Source organism: Dermacentor andersoni, chromosome 6 (assembly GCF_023375885.2).
Source record: "Dermacentor andersoni chromosome 6, qqDerAnde1_hic_scaffold, whole genome shotgun sequence".
In the NCBI taxonomy this organism is placed as follows: Eukaryota; Metazoa; Arthropoda; class Arachnida; order Ixodida; family Ixodidae; genus Dermacentor; species Dermacentor andersoni.
The window spans coordinates 6,460,963-6,484,531 of record NC_092819.1 but is presented as its reverse complement, the minus strand read 5'-3'; the positions used below and the strand labels follow the sequence as shown (position 1 = coordinate 6,484,531).

The window sequence follows — 23,569 nt, the reverse complement described above, 5'->3', positions numbered from 1 at the left end:
AGAACAAGGAATATACATACATAGCACAAACTACCAACTAGTTTAATACAATTAGAGGACACGCTTGTACACATGGTGATTGAGAGGGGGGGGAGGCAGTTAAATATAAGATCTGACAAGGTGAAGACACGAGATGATGCAATGGGCCAGTACAGCAACGTTCACTTGCACCCGTTGGCCCTGGCAAACTCGACGTTAGTTTCCATGAGCGCGATGGATTATGCACTTCTTTTTTTCTGTCGCTTTCATGAGCACCGGTTTCTGCTGCTCCTTCTATTATCTCTTTCAGAGGCACGATAGCTCACGACTGCCAGTGAAACAGGTAATAGAGTGCTGCTGTGCACACCTTTGACATACCAGTACGCGCGGGTATTGACACGTGATTGACATACGGCTGTGTCCCTGGCCTTGGGTACAGCACTCCTTTATTCTCAATTCTCTAACACACCTTCGCTCCTTGCCGCACCCACTCGCCTTATGCCTTCTCCCTTTGAGAAGAACCCCACCTATATATACTGTGGTGAGGAAAGCACATGTCGCCTTGATGAAGACAAGTCCACTTGTCGCAACGTTGGCTCCTGCTTTCCCCTTGTTCTCATTTTGCTCATTGTCCTGAATTTCCATCCCATGCCTTCCCTGTGTTTTCCCTAGTACATCAAAAGGCACTTGTTGGAACCATGGAGAAAAGAACAATGCGAGGTCAAAGAGAAAAAACACCTCGGTATAGTGCCCTTCTGTGAGCATTGGGCATAGGTACCACCATACCTTGTGCACGGATTGGTATTACAGCACAAAACTTTTGCCTTACCTTGAACAACCAGAAGAGTGGGAAGTTCTCCCTAATCTGGTCAGTGAAGTAGTCCATCATGTTGAAGAAGCCAAAGATGAGCCAGAAAATAATCCATCGGCTGTCGTCACTTTTGGAAGAATTTTCTATGTTGTGAAAGCTGCGAGAGACAATGCCACAAAATCAAGCAATATAACCAGGATGTCCCAAGTGACAAAAAAAAAATGCCCCTTTCTTCAGGCATTATGGTGAAACTAACAATTTAAGAGGTTCCTGAAATTTAGTAAAGCAAATTTTGTATCTGCTTAGGATTCAGCTACAATAAAATATTAGTGCCACAATTGGAATGACATATTTCATATTAAGACAGCTACAGACGATTACAAGTTACCTTCCTCCCTAGCCATGCTCTTTCTCCTCAACTCGTTTGCTGAGTGATCAGGGCTAAGCTCCACCTTCACTGGCCCTGCGTCATGATGCGAAATTGTGTGGTCTACTTCTGGTTGTCTTGGAGACAGCGTGCGAAGCCTCTCCAACCTCTCCGTTAGCCTCCTGGCCATCAACCCCCATCAGAGTTATCCAAGTAGCATGCATTGCGAGCATTCTGCCAAAGCGTCAAGCATGTCCAGTATTTATTCCAGTAACCGCAGGCGAGCTGGGCGTTTTTGATGAATGGGCGGAGGTGTAAACTAAAGATCCTCTATACTACTACCACTGTAATGAAGGGGCTTAGCGCAAATGTGGGCAGCCTGAGTGGCCTGCATGGTGCAGCCACCTGGTGGTGCAGAGCTTTACCAGCCAAACGCAGAGCTACTATTTCTGTAAGCAGGTGTAAAACATTTTACACATTTAAAAAGACAATGCTTTCATGGTTATGCTCCTGCCAAAAATTTACACCAGCAGCACAGCAATGTAGAATGCACTTGTCTGGTTGAGCTGCACCACCAGGTAGCTGCACCGTGCAGGCGATTCACATTTGCACCTCCGCTCATTCCATAAAACGCCTAGGCCCAGACCACTTGTGCTTGCATTTACCTGAATACTGAACATGCTAAAACTCTATTCTGGTAGTAATCCTCCAACGTGAAGCGATGGCTGCAAACGCATAGATGCTGGTGCCAACCGAGTACCGACAGCCTGATGCACTGCAGCCACACCACTCGCATGTTGCCATGCAGAAGGACACAATGTTGTAACTTGACATGTTAACAATCGCTACGTTTACAGCCAACAATACAACAAGGACGATCCATGGTGCTCACGAAAAGAAAGCTCGAGACCAACACTGACCATGCAGCTCATGTCGGCATGGAGCATGTTGGAATTCAAGCAGACTGTGCTTGCTGTGTGCCAAAAGTGCTTGAGTGTAGTGATAAATTTTTGTGGTGCTTTCTCTTTCAGTTACTTTCTTGTTATAGAAACAAGTTAATGTTCAACAGCCCGACTATTATGAACATTTGTTCCCCATAAAGTAGGAAAAATTATCGATGAGTAGCCAATTGGACAGCTCGCCCAAATGACAATTGGGATAACTATGTCAATTGGGAAGAGGCAGCTGAAAACACAGGGGAGCAGTACCGCTGCAATTTGTAGCGATGCACATTTTTATAACCCTATAATAAATTACACACTTTACGTGGAGCACTAAAATGCATCACTTAATTATCAGAAGGACCTAACGTAACGACTCTGTACATTTGTACAAAATCGTTAAAATCATTTCAGAGTCCCTTTAACAAACTCTATATGAGAAGCTAAGAGGCACTCTTTTCATTAGCCGGCTAAACACAGCCATATGCCATGACAAAGTTAAAGAAAACCACTGCAAAAAGCAAAGTTATACATAACAAATTACTTTTACTCAATTAAATTTCTGGGTAGTATTATAATTGATTTATTACTTTTTTAACTCTGTATTGCTGACGATTATTCAATTACTTTTTCCAGCGGCCAATTACATATGTAACCGGTTACGTCACTCTTGAAACAAGCTGTAACAGGTGGTACATTTCAGAACACTTGAATTTGGCAGAAAAAACGGTAGAACAGCCATTGTTGTGCCACACAATGCTCAGTCTTTGTTTCCTCATCTTTAATGGCAGGCTGCATGGCCTGCACTGTTGACATTGCATTCTGCATCTTACAATGGCTTCCTGTTTCTATATGTGGCACAATCGCCACTATGTCAGAATGTTCATGCTAAATGAGTTGAGACGTTGCTTTTTTCATTGTAATTACATACTAGTTCTTCACTTTTGTTCCCAGTGTGTGTTTCCAGTAACACTGCTGATGTTCTCACAAGAAAACTAAGGAAAATGACCACCGAAAATTTTGAAAAGCACTTGTTAGTGAACATAAACAACATGTGAAGAGCTGCAGAGGACGCACTGAAAGGGTAAGGCCAGCTCATTCTATTTACTGTATTTGTACAATTACAGTAATGTGAAGGTCATCAATTACATTTTTGTAATTGCTCAATTACTTTTGTGGGCAGTAACTGGTCCTTGTAATTAGTTCAACTACATTTTTGAATGAAGTAATTGTAATTGGTTACTTATTTTCTGTAATGTGTACAAGTTTGACATACATATGAAACTTATATGAATATGAAGCCACTTCACTCTTTCTGCCCTTCTTTTGGCATTATGGTATCAATTCATGTTCTTGAGGAGTGGTGCGACTGACATTTATACTTTTCTCAAAGTGTTTTTCTTTTTGTTAAGCCTGCACACCATACTTTACTGCATATAAGCTGCACCAAAAGTCCAAAAAATGTAAGTGCAAATTTGTGAGGGGATTGACTTACACACACATTTCACTTTACCCTGTGGCTTTCATGGCAGTATAAAAAGAGTTGTCGTACAGCCACAGCACACTTTAGTGGAAGACAACAGTGAAGATGGCTCAACACAATATTCATTTCAGGAGCCTTCGTTTGTGTTAATTGCGCTGGCTTGCTTTCATTAAGATTTTAACGCTGTAGTACGCAGTTATTTGCACGGTTTCTTGTTTTCTTTTTTTCACTGTATCACTGATTTCCTTTGGAATGCTTGTTCAGCGAAGCTGTGTGCCTGGAATAAACCAGTTGAAAGAGAGAGGACCTCTGAATGCGGGTAAGTTAGGTGCCTTGGTGGGTGTGTTCTGCCCCAAAGGGTTGAGCACGTATTGAGTCAGGGACCTAAGTTCTGCACTGAGACAAGAAAGACGGCACCTGAACTTGTTGCAATGGTCAAAAAGATTGCCAGCTCTGCAGATGAAGAGGAGAAAAGTCGGTGTACGTGGGAAGGTGTGGATTGTCTCCTAATGGGTAATTTCTGTTCTGGGAAGTCCAAGCTCAATGTGAAAGCCAGTATTGACTATTTAATTTCCAATGATCTTACTTTACTTCTATCCCATGAGGAGGGCGGGTTTGTAGTGATGCCGAAACAGATGTTCCAAGAGAAGGCACATGAGGCTATTTCGAAGAATTTTATGCAAATGCATTCAACCACGACAAAGTTCAAGAAGCATGCAATTTCCCTTAGCAAAAAGCTGAATCTGGCTAATCTTCAGAAAAGGATAGACGGGGCCAATAGAAATGGTTTGACTGTATTCTTCTCGGCCAAAACCCACAAACTGGAGATTCCCCTACGTTCGATAGCCACTGAGGTGGGTTCTTGGCAGGGTATTCTTTCCAAATTCCTCCAAAAACTTTGAAGCGCCTTCCAATTGATGACCCATTCAGAGTGCGTAATTCAAACGTTATAATTGATTGTTTCTCTCACGAAGGGAGGTCATTGGAAGCTAACTTTGCTTTTTCGATTCCAATGTAGACCTGTTTTATTCCATTCCTCAAAGTGATTGTTTAGCGACAGTGAAGGACAGTATTGAATCATCAGGAACTGTGGGCTTCCAAAACGATGCGATTACTTCTATGGGAAATTTTTTAATACTTTTAGAGTTTTATGTTTCTGCTACTTTTGTAACTTTCTAGTTTGGACAGATGCATTGAAGCGTGCCTTGACGACAACCAAATTTTTTAAAATTTTAGGTACGTCGATGACTTTCTGGTTGCTGCATGCATTGGTCAAGGTGTTGGGAATGAGGCGGTATTCCAAAGGACGTTAGCTGTTTTTAAGTCATGCACACAATGTCTGACCTTCACCCATGAGCTTAACAACGAGCATAGCCTACAGTTCTTGGATGTTCGGTTTTTCTTCAGCGACTCGTGCATTTGTTACGTGTACCAGCCAAGGTCGAAAAAAAGTATACTGAATAAGTATACTGAATCTTGATTCGGCCCACTTCAAATTGGTTAAGAGCGGGATCACCAAAACATGCTTACGCACTGCCCTGGACAAGCCCTGCTCACACAAGGTTCATGAAAGTGTACACGTACAGGCAGTTCGCCTGACAAAGGCAGGGTTACCTAGGGAACTTGTGGCGTTCGTGGCTGAAGGCCTGCCAAAAGTGGTTAAAGCTGGTGATCAGGCATTGACGATTGAGCGGCAAGCTCATCAGCAGGCTAAATGCGTGGCGCTGCCCTATATTCACCAGCTGACATCCCGCCTTAAAAGGGTGGCGGAGAAAGGCAATGTCCGAGTTGTGCTTGCGGGACCGGATAAACTCTGGAAATTTTGCAAAGTTGTCAGTGGTGCCACATGCAGAAAACCACCCTGCCCAATTAAACATGAACTGCCTCATGTGGAGTGCAGGACAAATGTGGTTTACAAGATTCCGCTGTCATGCAGAGGTTGCTACATCAGCCAAACTGGCCGGTGTATCAACGTTCATCTAATGGAGCACAACCTGCTTGTCTAGGCACCACCGGGATCTGGGCACTTGGCGGCATATTGCAAGCGCTGTGAGGAGAATGAATGCATGCTGCTCTTTGATAAGACTCAAGTGATTACTTTTAGCACAGATCGAGAAAGCGTGAAATACTCGAGGTCTTTCTTATTCATAGGGAAAAACAGTCCTGTGTCAGCAAACCTGACTTATCTTTGCCCATGCCATTGCCAGTGCCATTGCCCATGCACTTTAGGGATTGATCATGTAGCACGTGTCTTTTTGCCTATATATTTGTGTCCTCCTAAGAATAAAGCCAGTTGATGTCTATGTTCGGTGTATCTTTTCATGTTCCTGTTCGTGTCCTTTTTTTATGTGCTAGTGCAATGTCCCCTTACACGAAAGTAGAAAGCCAGATTTATAAGCCCTCTGCTTTCCCTGCTATTTTTTTTGTGTGTGTGTGTGAAAATGAACAGACTAACCAATTCAGTATATCCTCTTCACTTATCCTTCATGGGTAGTACTGAGAGCTGAAGCGAATTGGAAATAAAATTGTGACAGCAATGCTTACGAGGAGTAGGCTGCGATGAGGTAGACAACAAGGCTGCACACAAGTGGGGCATTCTTGCTGGTGACCATGTAGATGCACAGCAACGTGACCATGACTGGATGGAGGTGGCAGCCGCAGACAAAGGTGGAAGGCAATTCATGTCTTCACGAGGGCACCAGAACAGACAAAAGCTTCAGCTGCCTCTCACTCACAATACGAGGCCACCAACACACTATGCAAGGTAAACAGCATGCCATGTTTGTGTCAATCAAAGTAGCATGCATGCAACATTTTGCACCTAAAAAAAAAAAAAGTCGGGATTTTATGACCTTCTGGCCTCTTTTACCTACTGCCAGCTGAGGGTTGAATGCTCAAAAGATTTTCTGCCCCGCACCCTTTGCATCCACAACTCCTCAATGAATGTTCACACATCACGAATAACATACAATGAAATGGTTATACAAAGCTCACACAATATTTAAAAAGAAAGGACACATATGCTAGTACCCAGTGGTATGACTGTTTTCACTAATTTGCTTACTTGTTTCTGTGCTTCAAAGTGCAATCGGACTTAGACCTAGAAGCCAGCTAGGAGCCAGCTGCTAGAGCTCAAGGTGCACCTTGTCCTTAACACCTCTTGTCCTTAACATGCTCAAAGGCATGTACTGTGGCTAAACAAAGTAGAGCATAACAACTAGCTTATTAAATTTGAAACATAGAAAGTAAAATGTACAGCAATACAAAACAGAAAACTATTGATTTGGATGCCTGCAGTGTCTTCTTCATAGGAACCCTGGGTTCACTGCAACCCACACTAGAAATCCTTGACGGAGGCTGCATGCCGGAGTGCTCTGTTATGACTTGAAAGCAGCAGCTCTTGTGCATAAAAAACATCTTGCTTCTTGTGTGCGAGTCCCATGCTACACAGACTATCGTCGTCATGCTGACATAGCCAAAATGTCATTATATTTTACAAATAAATAAATACATTGATAATATTGGTAACATGCTGGTCAACTGCACCAAGTGCATTGTTAGAGACAGCACAAGTTCCTAGAGAAGGATGCGCACTAGTACCACGCTCTCTTTGACAGTTGTATCGCTGAAATGAACCATTGTTACAAAACTACTGCGCTCAATATGAATGTGCAAGAGCATGTGAAAAAGTATAGCTGTTTTAATGTGTTAGCATTAGGAGTGTCAAAGTGTAAAAAAGTGCGTCTGTGAAGTGTGGGATTCCGGTAAAGTGGTAGAGGTAGCGAGGGTATGGCAGAGCTACATAATGCCACTGATAGTGGTCTGCTGCGAAACACCATCAGTTGCGCTTCACGGCTCAAAGAGGCAGGAAGTGTGTTGAGTGAGCTCCTGAACAACACGTTGCAATGTGGTGAACACGGTTTAAACCATAGATCCAGGATCTCAGAGAGGTGTGACATAATGCTAACACATTTCTCTGGCATTCACCACTATAGCGCCACTGAATGTTTTCTAATCTTGAAGCTCTTCCACTTATCTCACAAATGACACAATAAACAGATTTTGCTATATAAGCTGTACAAAACGCTATTAGAGGTGATCAACTCATGTGATATGGCATATGACATTTGCTTTGTGAAAAATACCTTTAACACAATAAAACCAATACGCTCAATTTGGGGTGACATTACCCCCTGGGTCAAGCACTGTAGATTAACTATTGTAAACCTTCAATAAACGAGGTCATCAGGACAGAAAATGGACTTTGCTATAAGAGGCACTTTGTTAATGTTGACAGACAATAAAACAGCCATAGTAACTTAGGTAGTGCACTCTAATAGTGTGGGGCTAAAAAAAAATAAGGGACAGAGAGAGCGAGAGACCTAAGGTTACATTCAAAAGTGACAACATGACAATGGGTAAATTCTGCTGTCTATAAGCATAATTGACTTCTGCTATCAGGTGCACACATTGCCTGCATTAGTGCTATTTAAAGCTGTTAATAAAGAAATTATACAAATACCAGCCCTGCAGATTGTTTCAGTGGTATGTTCTACTCATGTATAACCGATTTAGTGAAATGCTTCCGTGCAGTTGGCTTTAAAAAGGGCCCTGGTACACCTTTTATGAAGTATGCAGTATGTGTCTTGCACTAAAGCGCATCTCTTCACAAACCCCTTTAATTGAAAATATCTGAAGTGCACTTTGCATGAACAGAGCTATTGGCAATGAAATGCTGCTGCTCACATCTGAGCTACCCCCTATTTTTCATTGTTCGAAATGTGCTTAAAGATGTGCTACCATGCCAATGCAAAACAATGTCTGCCATGCCCCATCCATCCTTACAGCAAGCTTTTTGTATGGGCTTGACTTCGATATTGCAGCTCAATCTGAGTGGCCATAGTATTGGTACTGTGGTGTCATTCTCAAGCCCATACTATTGGTACTGCGGTACCGTTCTCAAGCACCAGATCATGTCAAATTGCTTTATTAGTTCAGTTCAGTTCAGCGGAATTAGTAGCGAGATTTCTCTGCTTTTGCCAGAAGCACTGATTATGTGTGATGTCTAAAGAGATTCAGCTAATGGCCACCATGTTCAAGAATATTCATGAAAAGTGATGACAATTTCAGGAAAAGTGATGACAATTTCAGGAAGAAAAAAGCAGGTGGTCTTTTAAATGATACTGTAGGCCTATTTCAGCAAATGTGACAATAATGACAGGCTCAGATGTTTGTGATAGCATCATCTAGTGTAGAAAGTCTATTTACCAGCTTCGAAGAGTTGCATGGGCCCTTTAGGTTTCATGGTGGCTGAACCACTCTGCATCTGCAGAAACTATGCAAGCCTTCTACAGAGATAGAGAGCCGACACTGCCTGTGCTCGGTGCTATTGCCACCATATTAGCTATGCGGGCAGCAGTCAACACTGAGCAGTGCACAATGCAGGACAGTATTGATCGTGTACTTTGCTTTTGTGTGCTCCCTATACTTGCAAGAGCTACAGTTAATAGGAAGTTTTAGATCAGGGGATGCAAGCCGCACCCACGTGTTAGGGTACGCACACTCTATTGTGGGCCCTTGGCGCTCTTATGTGCTTGCTTTGGATTCTGTTGTACGACCAGCACTTTGCTTCCCCCATCGCTTGGGTGCACAGCTTGGGTGCAATGCTACATACTGGGCATCCCACGTAATTTGAGCCGAACATTAAAAATATGCAAATCCGACGGAGCTGGACAGAACCAAGGTAATGTTGTTTGCCGCCGCTTGCAGATATTCAGAGTATTTTTTGCATTTTGCCTAATTACATAATTAGCATTAATTAATTAATCAACATTTCAAATATTATAATTAGATTAAAAGTGTCACTGAGTAAATTGTAGAGCAAGATGAAAAACTGCCAAATACAGCTTTCTGTTGTTCAATATGTGCTGCATTAAATTTTTTCGAAGCATGAGAGAAGCCCGCGAATACAAGCAAAATTGCCCCACAACTGGTGAGGCACATTGTGCATATTTGCGGGCTTATTTCATGCTGGAAAGAAAACACTTTTATGTAGCACATACTGAGCAACAGAAATCTGTATTGGGAGTTTTTTGTGTAACTCTACAATTTTCTCATTGACACTTTATTCTAATTATAATATTTGAGAAGATTAATTAATTGAGTCTAATTTATGCAATTAGGCAGAATGCAAGAAACTATCCGAGTATCTCCAAGCGACGGCAAACATTACCTTGGTTCTGTCCAGCCACGCGGCATTTGCATATTTGGAAAGTTTGGCTCCATTTATGTGGGACACCCTATACGGCGACTTTCTTTGGCATTTATTGGCAATAAACCATCTTTAGGTAGCTATCTCGAGCCCTTAGTGAGAACTAGCTGGCTGAAAGAAGTTGACTCATGCTGGCCTTTCAGCATTCTCTGAACACTAAATATCGCAAGTACAATGGCACAATCAGCGCAAGGCTGCAGTTGTGGACAAGGGCTGCAGTGTGTGGAGATCACACCAAAGCTGCTACACACACACATGGCAATTGGAACAGAACTCACTGATGAACAGGGTGGATCGCTTCTGGCCTGTCTGCCACTCAAGCATGCCAAGCAGGCACTGCAGCTGCGGTCCCACCTTGTGCAGGCCCTGCTCCAGGGATGCTAGGAGTGAAGCCACATCCTCGCTGACCATGGCTGGTTGCTGCATCCTCAGTCTGGGAACCAAGATGGTACGCGGCTTGCTCATCTGGCCGCTCTCAGCTGGTGACCTACCCCTGAGGTAAAGTCATGCAAGGGCTCCGACAGCCATCCACCCTGTCATCGTCTTCCTCTCTTACCAACCTGACCACTCATTACATCATAATGGCATTGACCCACTATGGAGGCATTGGCCAAGAAGCCAGCAGTTGACAATACTGGTGCCAGTGTATTTCATCATTTTTATTCAATGCAACAGCTAGCAACATTTTTAAATTTTTGTTTCTTGATGGTATGCTGTAATCCTAGTCAGGATAACATTCACATTAGGAAGATATGATAACACGGTTTCTGCAAAACTGGCAAGCAAAAAGAAATTTACAAATTACTTTAATCAGAAAAAATGCCGAAAACGAAATAAACCATCTGAACTCGACATAAAAAAAAAAGAGGACAAGCACAACCAAAATAAAAAAAATCTGCAGATCCCACACACATGTCGCAATAGGTGATAAGTGAAGCTTTCTGCAAAGAAGGGATAAAGCGTGCAGACACAACCACAAGAGGGGAGAAGTGGACAACATGAACGTGTTGTCCACTTCTTTCCTCTTGTGTTCGTGTCTGCACGCTTTACCCCTTCCATGCATTATGAATCCTTACCCACTAGCTCACCTTTCTGTCGTTCTAAGAAGAACCCCATACACGTGAAGCTTTCTTTTCTGTTTATTGGCGACATGTCTTCACTTCTATGTAGCTCAACACTCCTCATTCAATGTATGCTTTGGTTCCACTTTGGCTGGCACTTTGTTCACTCCTTCCTCCAAATTTGGCTGCTTCTGTTGCAAACTTCACTTCTCTGCAGCTCCTTGTTCAGCAAATGTTCTGGTCCCAGTTTGGTTTAATTTTCCTTTCATGATGGCACATATTTTGTTCCCCTTGCTTGACATTCGGCTGGGCGGCACATGCCCAGTGACCCATGTTGCACACTCTGGAAGACAGCCAGCGCCCGCAAGGGGAGGGAGAGGATACGAAGAAAGTCTACCTTAAAGCAACGGCATAACACAGTCAATATTAAGCAGTATGTACATGCCCTCAATCCATAAAAAAAGCTTTACATATGTCTGACCAATGAGCAGTTGTGGATATGTGCCATCACTTCAGTAGGTAAAAAAATGCACTGACGATTACGACACTCCCTAATGCACAATTTGAGCACAGCTCTATAAGTGTTTTCATTTCGCGATATACTGGCTGGTGCAGACAATCTGTCTCATGCAGCATGTTGCAAATGGAGCGAAGTGTGGCACGACTACCTCACTAATCTCGAGATCGAGAGCCAGTGCGTGGGTGATGAGTGAGTGCGATTCACAGCAGCTGCCGAGGACAGACTTCCCAGACGATGCACACTACTCTGGCGACTACTCATCGCCATCATCGTGGCCATCATCGCCGTACTATGCTCTAAGTGAAAAATCGCTTCCTCTTGCTCTCGCAATCCATCATGCAACGCCATTGAAAGCAGTCGAACCCACCTATTGGCTGATTTCATGATCGCGAGACTATTCTCAGTAATACATGCTTGCTATAATTTTGAGTTAAAGTGAGAAATATATATGTTTGCAATCTCAGAATACAGAAAGATCATTTCATCTTCGCACTATGTGTAGCTGCACATGGCGTCATGAGATTTGCGAGACAGCTTCATTAAATAGTGAGGCCATTCTATAATTAGTTAAAAACCGCTTCAGGGCCCCTTTAAGAAGTACTTTTCATTGGGAATAAACTGTTGCTTGATGTTAGTGCCTGTCCAGTCATTTTCTCTCAAGCCGTTGTCTTCCTTGTGCTATTTCTGCAAATTGGCTCTCTACTCCAAATTATAGCCAGGAAAACGTCTCTTAATGCACAAATAGTCCAGCGGAGGCATCACTATAGTAAAATAATAATGGGTACTGATAAGGTAAGCAATGTTAACGGAAGACAGCCTCCAGCCCCCAGCAGTGCCTTACAGGAAAAAGTAGTCAATCAAAGTTGAGAGAATGCAACGCTCATGAAGAAAATGTCTTAGCGCTCCTATATGGCGGCAGATACAGGTGGACACAACAGGTGGGTGGTTTATTACACCATGGCATCTTGGAAACGGGCAGAATTGGTTTGCAATATGATGTAAAGGAGAGCTGCTCAGACTATGACAGAAAGACCAGAACCAAATTCAACAGCTAGTTAGCTTGCAGGGAAGGTAGAACTGGATTACTTATGTGATAAAAAATGTAATGAACAAACAAACTTCACCTTTTTCCCCAATTCTAAAATGTGCCTCTCTGCATTGCACATTTTTGGGTTCAAATGATGTGGTGATAGCTGCAGATACTGGGGCTTCCCTCTAGCATGGTTTCAATATGAGAGTGCCATGTCTACATTTTATGTCATAATACAAGCAAACACTGCTCGTGCACGAATTGCGAGAACCACTGTGCAACCATTAACATGCACACTGTCTTGCAAGAAAGCTAGCTTACAATTATAGACAGGGCCCATTATGTGGCTACCAAGCTGTGAATGGCTACCTATGTTAGGACGAGGCAAAACTGAAATTTTTGGCTTGGCTAAAGCTTGATAAGAGACACAATTTCTGCAAAATTATTACAAAATAAGAAATTGAAGTTCCGAAGAGATTCAATGGCCTTCGATGCACAATCATCATAATCAGCAGCAGCAGCAGCAGCCTATTCTGTGTCCACTGCAAGACGAAGGCCTTTCTCTGCCATCTCCAATTACCCTTGTCCTGTGCCAACTGATTCCAACTAGTGCCTGAGAATTTAATTTCATCACCCCACCTAGTCTTCTGCCGTCCTCGACTGCACTTCACTTCTCTTGGCACCCATTCTGTAACTCTAATGGTCCAACAGTTATCTAACCTGCGCAATACATGACCTGCCCAGTCCCATTTCTTTCTCTTAATGTCAATTGGAATATCGGCTATCCCCGTCTGCTCTCTGATCCACACCGCTCTCTTCCTGTCTCTTAAAGTTACAGCCAACATTCTTCGTTCCATTGCTCTTTGCACGGTCTTTCACTTGTTCTCAAGCTTCTCTGTCAGTCTCCAAGTCTCTGCCCTATATGTCAGCATCGGTAGAATGCATTGATTGTACACCTTTCTTTTCAATGATAATGGTAAGCTTCCAGTCAGGATCTGATATCATAGTCAGGATCTGATAGTTAGGATGTCTGCTGTATGCGCTCCAACCCATTTTTACTCTTCTGTAAGTTTCCTTCTCATGTTCAGTGTTCCCTGTGATTAGTTGACCTAGGTAAACGTACTCCTTCATAGACTCTAGAGGCTGACTGGTGATCCTGAACTCTTGTTCCTTTGCCCGGCTATTGATCATCTTTGTCTTCTGCATATTAATCTTCAACCCCACTCTTACACGCTCTCTGTTAAGGCCCTCAAACATTTGTTGTCTCTCATTCCCAGTGTTCCTGAACAGGACAATGTCATCTGCAAACCAAAGGTTGCCGAGATATTCACCATTAATCTTTACTCACAAGCCTTCTCAACTTGACAGCCTGAGTGATTCGTCTAAGCACGCAGTGAATAGCATTGGAGACATTGTGTCTCCTTGTCTAACCCCTTTCTTTATAGGTGTCTTTCTACTTTTCTTGTGGAAAATTAAGGTAGCTGCGGAATCTTTGTAGATATTTTTGAGGATATTCACATATGCCGTCTGTACTCCTTGACTATGTAATGCCTCTATGACTTCTGGTATCTCTACTGAATCAAATGCCTTTTCGTAGTCTATGAAAGCCATATAGAAAGGCTGATTGTACTCTGCAGATTTCTCGATTACCTGGTTGATGACATGGATGTGATCCATTGTACAGTATCCCTTCCTGAAGCCGGCCTGTTCGCTTGGTTGACTGAAGTGTTGTCCTTATTCTATTGGAGGTTATCTTGGTGAATATATAATACTGGGAGTAAGCTAATGGGCCTATAATTTCTCAATTCTTTAACGTCTCCCTTTTGTGGATTAGTATAATGTTTACATTCTTCCAGTTTTCTGGGACCCTTGCAGTCGATAGACACTTCGTATATAGAGCCTCCAATTTTCCAAGCATTGTCACTTCTCCATCTTTATTAAATTGACTGTTATTCTATCTTCTCCTGCCACTCATCCTCGTTTCATGTCTTGCAAGGCCCTTCTGACCTCATCACTAGTTACAGGAGTTTCTGTATCCTGTTCATTACTGTTTCTAATGGAGGTATCCCGACTCCTCTGTATACTGTACAGGTCAGTATAGAATTCTTCCACTGCTTTTACTATACCTTCGAGATTGCCGATCACATTACCCTGCTTATCTTTCAGTGCATACATCTTGGCTTGTCCTACGCCAAGTTTTCTTCTCACTGATTTCATGCTGCATCCATTCTTTATTGCTTCCTCAGTCGTTCTTACATTATAATTTCGAGTATTCCTTATTTTCTCCTTGATCAGTTTTAACAATTGTGCAAATCCTATCTGATCTCTTGAGTTGGACACTTTCATTCTTTATATCGTTTCTTTATTAGGTCCTTCGTTGCTTCGGAGAGCTTACCTATTGGTTGCGTTGGTATGCTACCTCCCACTTCCAATTGCTGCTTCTGAAGCCAGCCTAGTTAAGGTTTCATACATTATCTCTTTGTCTTCATCTCGCTGTTCTAAGGCTGCATATTTATTCGCAAGTACCAGCCTGAATTGGTCAGCTTTTACCCTTACTGTGCCTAGCTTGGCCTGTTTCTTCTTGACCAATTTTACTCTTTCTTTCTTCAAATAGAGGTGAATCCTAGCCCTCACTAACCTATGATCACTGCACTTTACCCTACCTAACACTTCTACATCCTGCACTATGCTGGGATCGGCAGAAAGTATGAAATGAATTTCTTCTTTCACCATTAGGGCTTTTCCAGCTCCACTTTTTTGTTCCAACGCTTCTTGAAGGAGGTGTTCGTTACTCGCAGCCTATGCCTTTCTGCCAATGCTACCAAGATCTCTTCTCGAGTGTTCCTAGGATCCATGCTGTAGTTACCAATCGCTTGTTCACCACTCTTGCACTGAATTCACCCATTGCTACAGAATATAACAGAGTTTGCACTTTTCTCATAGCTAATTGAACATCTTCATAAAACTGATCTATCAACCTCCAGTAATTATCATGACTGGAGGTTAATACCTTCTATTTGTACTACCTTTAATCTTTATGCATGCATAATACAGCACCATAGTTCGGTATACATTGGTAATGAGTGTACGTAGGGCTTTTGCACCTATGTATGAGCAAATCAACCTTTACACAATTGTGTGTGGAATGATTATAAGAACAGTGTTGACTTAAAATAGTTTTTATTATGCAGAACAGGCACTAATCTAGTGAGTTGTGACTCACTAAGTCTGGTAACAGAATTACGCATTCGATTTTTTCCCAGAAATCGCCAGATGATACAGCACGATCCGGCCAAACATGTCTGTGCTTGAGCGAAACACTATCCGCATCCTTTCCACTGGATTGTCCAGCTGCAAAAGAAACTTTTGCTCTCGTCAAGGATGCATCCCAGGAAAGCCTCCAAAATAAATAAATAAATAAATAAAAAAGTCCACAATAAGAAAAGGATATTTGCAACGCATTGCTATCTTCTGGGAATATGCCAAAACACATTGTCGCGCCGGAACTAGCAGTAACCACTTCTATCTGCACTTCTTTGCCAGCAAATCCACCTTGAAACTGCAGGTGAATTTCGGAAGGCGCAACAGGTGCAGCAAAATCTAAACAGATCCACTGAGGCGTTCCCTGAAACGATATTTTATGAGCAACGCTTTTTTCACTGAAGCAGGTGTTTTTTTTTTTTCTTTTTTTTTTAATTTACAAAGCACGTAGGCACAGTCCCTGGACGAGGTCATGGCTGGTGTTGTAGAAGTCGCGGGGGCTTTTTTCGTTGCTGGGTGTACGTCGGACAAACTTTCTCACACCTGCGGCGCTCGTGCTGAGTCAGTCATGCCAGATTATACCTTTCTCGCGGCTTACGACGCTCTACCTTCGATATCACATCACTGATTTTCCCGGGTGAGCCGTAGGGGCCGTAATAGAGGCCGAACCTGCTCTCCTGGAGAGGTACCTTCGCTCGTACCACGCTTTTCGTATGCTGCTCTCCGTGACCTTTCAAAAGCATCCTCAATGATCCCCTCTGAGTTAAATAAACGTCCTTCTGCAAAAACATGAGCGAAAATCGGTAGGCGAGAGCCACGGAGTTACCGAAGCGGAAGCAAAGCAGGTAGTACGTGCGACGTACCTTTAGGCACAGTGTTATAATCTCGGGTGCTTTCCTGAGGCCTCCGTTTGCCGGTTACATGTGCCCTCCTGGAGAAGTACTTGTAAAAAATTCAATATATCGTCGCGATGAAAAAAAGCACCTAGCAACGAGAAAAGCTCCCCGCGACTTCTACGACACCAGTCGGAACCTTGTCAGAACCTTGCGCAGTCCCGGTATACCTGGTCCGAGTTCCAACAGGTGTCTCGGTTTCCATCAGTTAGGTGCTTCTTGCCGAAGTTTGCAATGTCCCTGTTGAGTACAGAGCTCACCCTGCAAGTAAGCATGTACGAACCTCGTACCTTCGTTCCTGGCGAGCTGCCAACTATGTTCCGAAGTGCTAGCCGCAATGCTTAGGCGCACGTGCGATTATCATGTAGCAAGATTGCAAATATATAGCGCAAATATTAATGCCTTACCGAACAGTCGTATTTTTATCGATTAAGTTCATCATATCCGTGCACTTAAAAGTGCCTGAGTTTACTGCACAACGGAAATCGGAGTAAACAAGTACCACCACAGAACACCTACACAAGCTTGTACTGCTTGTACCACGCATAATAGTGTACCAGACTATGGTTGAGTGGGCCACGCTTGTGGAAAAGCTTTGCGAGGGCGCTGCGAACGAACTGGATGGGTTGTCCCAGCGAACGAACTGCTGAGGTTGTCCTATTAGGCATAGAGTTTCCTACAAAATTCTTGTAGGAAACTCTATGCTATTAGGTGACATAAATGCCCACATACAGGATTTAGATGGCTATACCGACAATAACGGGAAGTCAATTCTAGATCTTTGCGAACAACATAACCTCGTGATCGTGAATACAGTGCCTAAGCATAGAATAAAGAACAAACAAGCATAGAACAGTTAAGGAAACGCATCAAGGCAGATGACGATTATTTTTGTGTGGCAGAAGGGGCAAGCCAAAGGGTGTAAACTGTTCTTAGAGTGAAGTTCATTCCTTTTCGAAGCGAGATCGGGATGCCTTAGAACACGCACCTGTAAAGCGAGATATAAGAAGGAAGAAGAAGCATGTGCTTGCTGCGGTAAAGCTAGGGAAACGACAAAGCATATTTTATTAGAATGTGAAGACGTGTACCCAGCGGTCGATTTAGGCACCACTGGCCTCCTTGAAGCCCTTGGGTTCAGCGGGAGCAGTGGTAAAGCAAACAGGTCCGCAATAGACATCAGTAAGAGGCGATTGGAAGATTGGTGGAAGAAAAGTAGGGAAACGACAAAAGACGGAGACGTACAAAAGCACAGTTCGCAATAGGGGATCAGAAAATTTGGACGTGGTAGTTCATAGTGTTTTTTTTTTTTCTTCATTGGTTAACCTAGGTAGGATATTAGGCAGCATAGTAGCAAGAGCTTGGTGGCGCAAGCCACCGCCCCGTTCCAAAGGAGACGCTCATAACATCCATCCATCCATCCATCCATAGGTGTAGAGACGGGCTTCGCGGCATCTTCTACGTAATTTTGCTGCGGGCCCTGAGAGCAGTAACTCTATGCTGAGAGCGGTTGCGCGCGTACGCTCTTATAATGGCGCTTTATTTTCACTGCAAATTTTGATTAACGCATTTTTTCCATGTATATTTACTTCAAGCATGTGTTATTCAACAGGACGTCTTCAATTTTGCTGTTGTTGTCTAGTGCGTCGTCTGCTAGCGAGCACGCGTTCGTGGCGCGGACGCCAAGTTTTTCTTGCAAGAAGTCTGTGCAGTAAAATTTTTTATGGTTTTACTTGCATTGGTTCGCCCGCGACTCTTGTCGGCTGGTACCACTTGTAGTTTTAGCCAGGTGAACTGGTTTTTAACATTGTTTTCTAAATGTAACACGTACTTTTTGCCACAGAGGCCGCCTACCTGCAACATGAAGTAGTGTTCCTGATCCTGTATATGCATATACAGGAACATTAACATGAAGGCACGTGCTCCGCATTGATATTGGCGGCGAGGAGTTACGGAGTCGCCATCTATCGGAAGCGCCTCGCTGGCGTAGTATGAGGGATCAACGTTACTAGACTAGCTTCAGTTGCAAAACTCTCCGCCGGCGCGCTTACAGCCGCTGTCGCCACTTCTGTGACAGCCGCCAGATGGCAGCGCCGTTCCATCGAGCTTGGCAAGAACTTGGCAAGTGGCCAAGTAAGGAGTGGGAACACGGAGGAAGGAAACTAAGGAGAGGCCTTATCCCCTCCGCGCGCTAGGAGAAAAGTGTGGCGGAAATGACGTAGTAGGTTCTCATTTTTTTGCTGCTTTTTTATTTTTTTGTTGTTGTATGGCCACGGCTTTTGGGCCACAATGGCGGCGTTGTTATGGTTTTGAGCGCTCACACGTGTTGCTCTGGTAGGTTTCGGGCCGTGGCAAAGGCGCTGAGTGGGCGGGTTTGCGTTAGTCACCGTGTCTTGTTGCGCTGTGTTACCTGCACCGTGCTCTGCCAGATGTTGCGCGAGCGCGCGACACCACGCGCAGCGCGGCGTGGTTTCGCGAAAGATGTAAACAAGAGAGGAGGGTGGCCCAAAAGGCGGAGCATCGCCATGAGCAACGCCAAATTCCGGCTTCACTTTTGCTTCACAAAGAGTGACGTCAGGGCCTCTCCTTAGTTTCCTTCCTCCGTGAGTGGGAATATGGTGAGCTTCTAAGTGTAATAACGACAGAAATACGGAAAGAGAAACAACATGTTCGTTGGAAAGGAAAAAAGAAACCGAAAAGCTGGTGGAACAAGGAGATACGAGAAGCGATCGCCGAACGACAGAAAGCATCTCGAGAGCACAGGCAGGCAAAGAAGGCGCAGTTGCCACAGGATGAAGTAACCAGTAAATGGGAAATTTACCGGGAGAAAAAGTCTATGGTTCAAATACTGGTGCAAGCAAAATTAAAAGGTGAAAGTGAACTTTGGTTGTCAGAAATACGTGAGAAAAAGAAGGCCGCACCTAGAATATTTTGGAATCACATAAAATTATTAGGCAGGAAGTCAACAACAATACAACAACATATCCTAGACGAAGATGAAAACAGACTGGAAGGAGAAGCGGCAATAAATTACATCCAAAAAGTAACAGCCGAATCTTTCCAAGGCAAGGACGAGGCTGGCGCCCTGGCTTTTTGCGTCTGTCGTCATCTTTAGCTGCACTACATTATTCACCGCATTCAGATCTTTATATGCTTCTCCCTACGGTGCTTTTTCCTTGAACTCCCTTTCACGCCGCCTTCTCGCACCTCAAACTGGCCGGTACACATCACGTTGGCCCGGATCGCTCTCCTACCTGCACAGTCTGAGTGATTTTCAGTTAAACCAACTCTCTCTTTGCCTCGACTGGTGGACAGCTCAACCAACTCTGGAACAATGCAGCAGTCTTTACTCGAGCTATGCAACTCGCACTCCTGCGAACTGCCCTCTACTGCATTGTCCAGCTGGCACGCAGATCCGACTCGACATGGGTGCACGCTCACGTCTGTCGGGTCAGCAGTACTCTATATTTCGTTAACAACCTCGTTAACACTACAAGCGACGCACATGTGCGGTAACTGTGCCAATTTATTCACAGCTGGCCCAGCTGTCTCTACAGTGCTCGGTTGGCACAGCACCTCGTCGCTCTCACTCCACCTTTAATGGCTTCTGTTGCCACTAAGGCATCATTAGCTGCTAGCACTTTGAGTTCACCTATGAATGTGCAACTAATCTCGCAGGTACTACTACTGCTCTCAGCTTTCGACCAAAATCTGCTATCGACTTCCACCCACTTTTGCTGCGCCCAGCCTACATATTTCTCAAGCCGCTGTTGACTTCGTTTGATTTCCTGCTCCAAACCTTGAATCTCTTTGTTCAATGCAGCAGCGTACTGCCTTGTTACTTCTGTTAGGCCTTTTTTCTGCCGAATTCCTTTCAGCTTCTGCTTTAGCTTCTTCCTGTTCTTGCCTAATTGCTTCCTGTTCCCGTTTTCTGCTTATAATTCGGTTACCTAGATGTTCGATGAATTTCAAATCACTGTCACTTTGGAGAATGGTTTTACGAATTTCTGCTTCCCTCAAGTCCTCCTATACCTCGACCTCTTCACACAACCACAACAGGTCAGCTCTCGTCAAACACAATAGGACCATGGTCGCTACTTTAAGCTTTGGCTCTGCTGTCACACAATACTTGCTGCGATACCCACGCAAATCTGAATACAAGTAAAAGATCCCCAGCGATTCAAAACTACAAACCCAGAGAAATTGAAGCCTGGTAAATCTTGCAGCCAAAACCAAACACTTACCCACTAAAGTAGCACCATATCAACAGTCCTCCGCTGTATCCAGTCAGTTGTAAGAGGTGGTCAATCCCAAGTCGCCTCCAACGTGATCGGGATACCGATCAGTCACCACATCCCAAAGTCCGCGAGATCTCAGTGCTGTCTACGAGTTGTAGGCTAATCCCACCGCTGGCAACCAGTCGTAAGGTTTAGACGTAGTTGAAGGGGGGGACTTCCCATCGCTGGCTACCAGTTGTGCGGCTTGTACTCGGGCATGAAATAAGTGGTAGTTGGCCCATGCCATCGTCCAACTTACCTACGCTTGGGACATGGTTGTAGGGAGGAACTTGCTCTCATCGAGAACTAGGAGTACGGGATTTATTTACAGTATTTACAGTACAACAGGAGATACATTTCAACAGTCTAGCATGACTCCCAAATGGAGCATGAAAGATGAAGCACACAGCACCAAGCACACGAACACAATCAGCAGCCGACAAACTGCTGCTTGAAAACCCTCTGTCCTCCCTTTTCCCTCCATAGGTGAGGAAAAACTGCTGTCAACCTTCGTCCAATCGGACCGTCCACAGTTGTTGGAAGCGTAGTCAACCCAACTTTGAGGAGAAGGGCTCACACACTCACATATGCACTTTGGATTCCCAGAACCCACCGAGTTGAGCGGGTCCTCGTAGACAGGTTGTCACGCGTGACCCCAGCGGGCGCCTCTTGATTCCAGAGCTGACTTCTCAGGTAGCCGCCATGACTGTCAGCAGACTGTGACGAATTCTGGGGCCCATGAAAACACACCACAAAACACCCTTTTCCAGCAGCTCTATTGCTGCAAGTAGACCATGAAGGTGACTGACAGCGAATCAAGTAACAATACTCGGTCCACTGAACGTGGCTAGCCTTGCTGGCGTCGCCGACTCTCCGAAGGAGGCGCATGGTTGATTAACTTTGCTGTGGTCTCCACTTCTCCGAAGGAGGTGCATGGTCGGTTAACTTTGCTGGTGTCGCCAGTTCTCCGAAGATCGCCACCCCCGCAGGATGACCGAAACAACTGCAGCGGGCTGGGAAAGGTTCGCAGGTCCGTACCCCTGCAGGCCGATCGTAACAAGGGGCACTGTATCGAAGTGGCCATTCACGTGCATATGGCCTCTCAATGTCGAAGCTGTATGTGCCACTCAAGAAGCTCCTCAAGAGTACACAAAAGGTGTTTCGTCACAAAGGCACAATGGCAAAGGTGTTAATGGACACAATTTATATTAAAAAAATAGTTGAGCATGTAGTGAGCCACTCGTCGTTCACCTTCTCGGACAGTGAACTTGCTTTGCTTGATTGTTAGATGACCAGGTATGTGTTTGTTCAATGCCGGAGTGCTTTTTGTGTTTTGTGTGTTGAGCGAGAGAGAGAGTGGTGGTGGTGACGTGACAATATGATGAGCATACACAATGGCTAAAAAGGCTGTTCTGATCAATAAAAATGTGACTTGCTAGTCAGCATGCTGTCCTGTCGATTTTGCCTTTCCTTTGTCTTCGCCTTCTGCACTGTAGGAATAATGGCTCATTAACTCGAAATGGAGTAGCATTAAATGCGAAGTGCAACAACATTGATACAGTGCGAAGAATGGTTTTAAATGTGAGTGCACATTTGCTCAAGCTGGGCCCCGTCAATATGCAGTGATGAGACAGCTGCGGAATGGGACCGTGTCATTTACAAGTGCAGACAAGTACTTTGAGAAACACTTTGCTCAGGATGAGTTAGATTCTGTGTTTCATAGGCTTTGGTTTCTGTCCAACATATCTGGCAGTGTTGGATACTCACACATTCACTTCAAGCAAGGTGTTTCCCAGTGAAAACTTGGCTAACATTGTAGTGTGGTCTATACTAAGGTTACTAGAACCAACTCAGTTTCGCAGCTCCACTGAAAACAAGGGCCCCGTGGCGGTCGCGAGAACTAACAGCGCTGCAATCAAGTCTCGCTTCCTGATGCAGGCCTTCTTCACTGTGGCTGCGTCCCATGTGATTGTTTTGTTGCTGCACATTTGTTGCATCCTGCAGAATTCATTCGGAAGTTTGAGTATTCGGAGCTCGCACTGGTCTGCGAAGGTGCGAAGCCTGGCTTGTGTTCAGCATGCCATATGCCGACATGTTTGGCTCCGGGTTCAAAAATTCACGCAGAAACTCCTCTAGTAGTTGTTCAAGTATGCGTAGCCACTGTGCCCGCTCATCTTCACACAGCCCAGTGTCATTATCAATGTTATGGAACTTGACCTGACCAGTATGAACCCTTATCAACCCTCGTCGGGTCGTTTGCTTATCATGTTCGATAGCGAACACGATGAGGCAAGTTTAAGATAGAATTCATTACAGCACTCAAACCCACAATCATTGGTGTTAATCAGACACAGTTAATTGAGTCACTCAACCTTTAGTGGGATTCGAACCCACAACCTTTGGTGTTAAGGTCAATTAGGGTTAATTTGCGAAGCTGTTACAAAACCACCACATTTGCCGAGGGGAGTATGAAATACATTACTGATGGTTCGGATTCTTGTTTTGAGCTCGTTACTTATTGAGACATATGCTGTTATGTGTGTTGAATGGGTGATTTCAATGAATGTTTGCATTGTTTGCTTCACTTTGCTGAGCGCTTGTAGCCATTGCTTAAGGGGGTATGAGCCATTCATTCTTACGTGACAGACAAATTTCTTGTTGTGTAGGCATAGAAATGC

At 44.2% G+C, this 23,569-nt stretch overlaps 1 protein-coding gene across 5 annotated transcripts in view; it reads right to left on the bottom strand.

Annotated features, from left to right (window-relative positions):
- Positions 1-17,455, bottom strand: part of LOC126521628 (uncharacterized) — a 47,164-nt gene extending 29,709 nt beyond the window's left edge. For 2 of the 5 annotated variants that reach the window (XM_055065774.2, XM_055065776.2), the window contains exons 1-5: positions 17,025-17,379; positions 10,941-11,256; positions 10,131-10,345; positions 6,126-6,219; positions 809-947 (exon numbers count right to left, since the gene is read on the bottom strand). In XM_055065774.2, coding sequence (XP_054921749.1) covers positions 809-947; positions 6,126-6,219; positions 10,131-10,317 — 420 coding nt within the window. In that variant the 5' untranslated portion in view covers positions 10,318-10,345; positions 10,941-11,256; positions 17,025-17,379. The other 3 variants (XM_050170323.3, XM_055065775.1, XR_008610309.2) reach the window with 3 other exon arrangements.
- Positions 17,456-23,569: the final 6,114 nt, after the last annotated feature.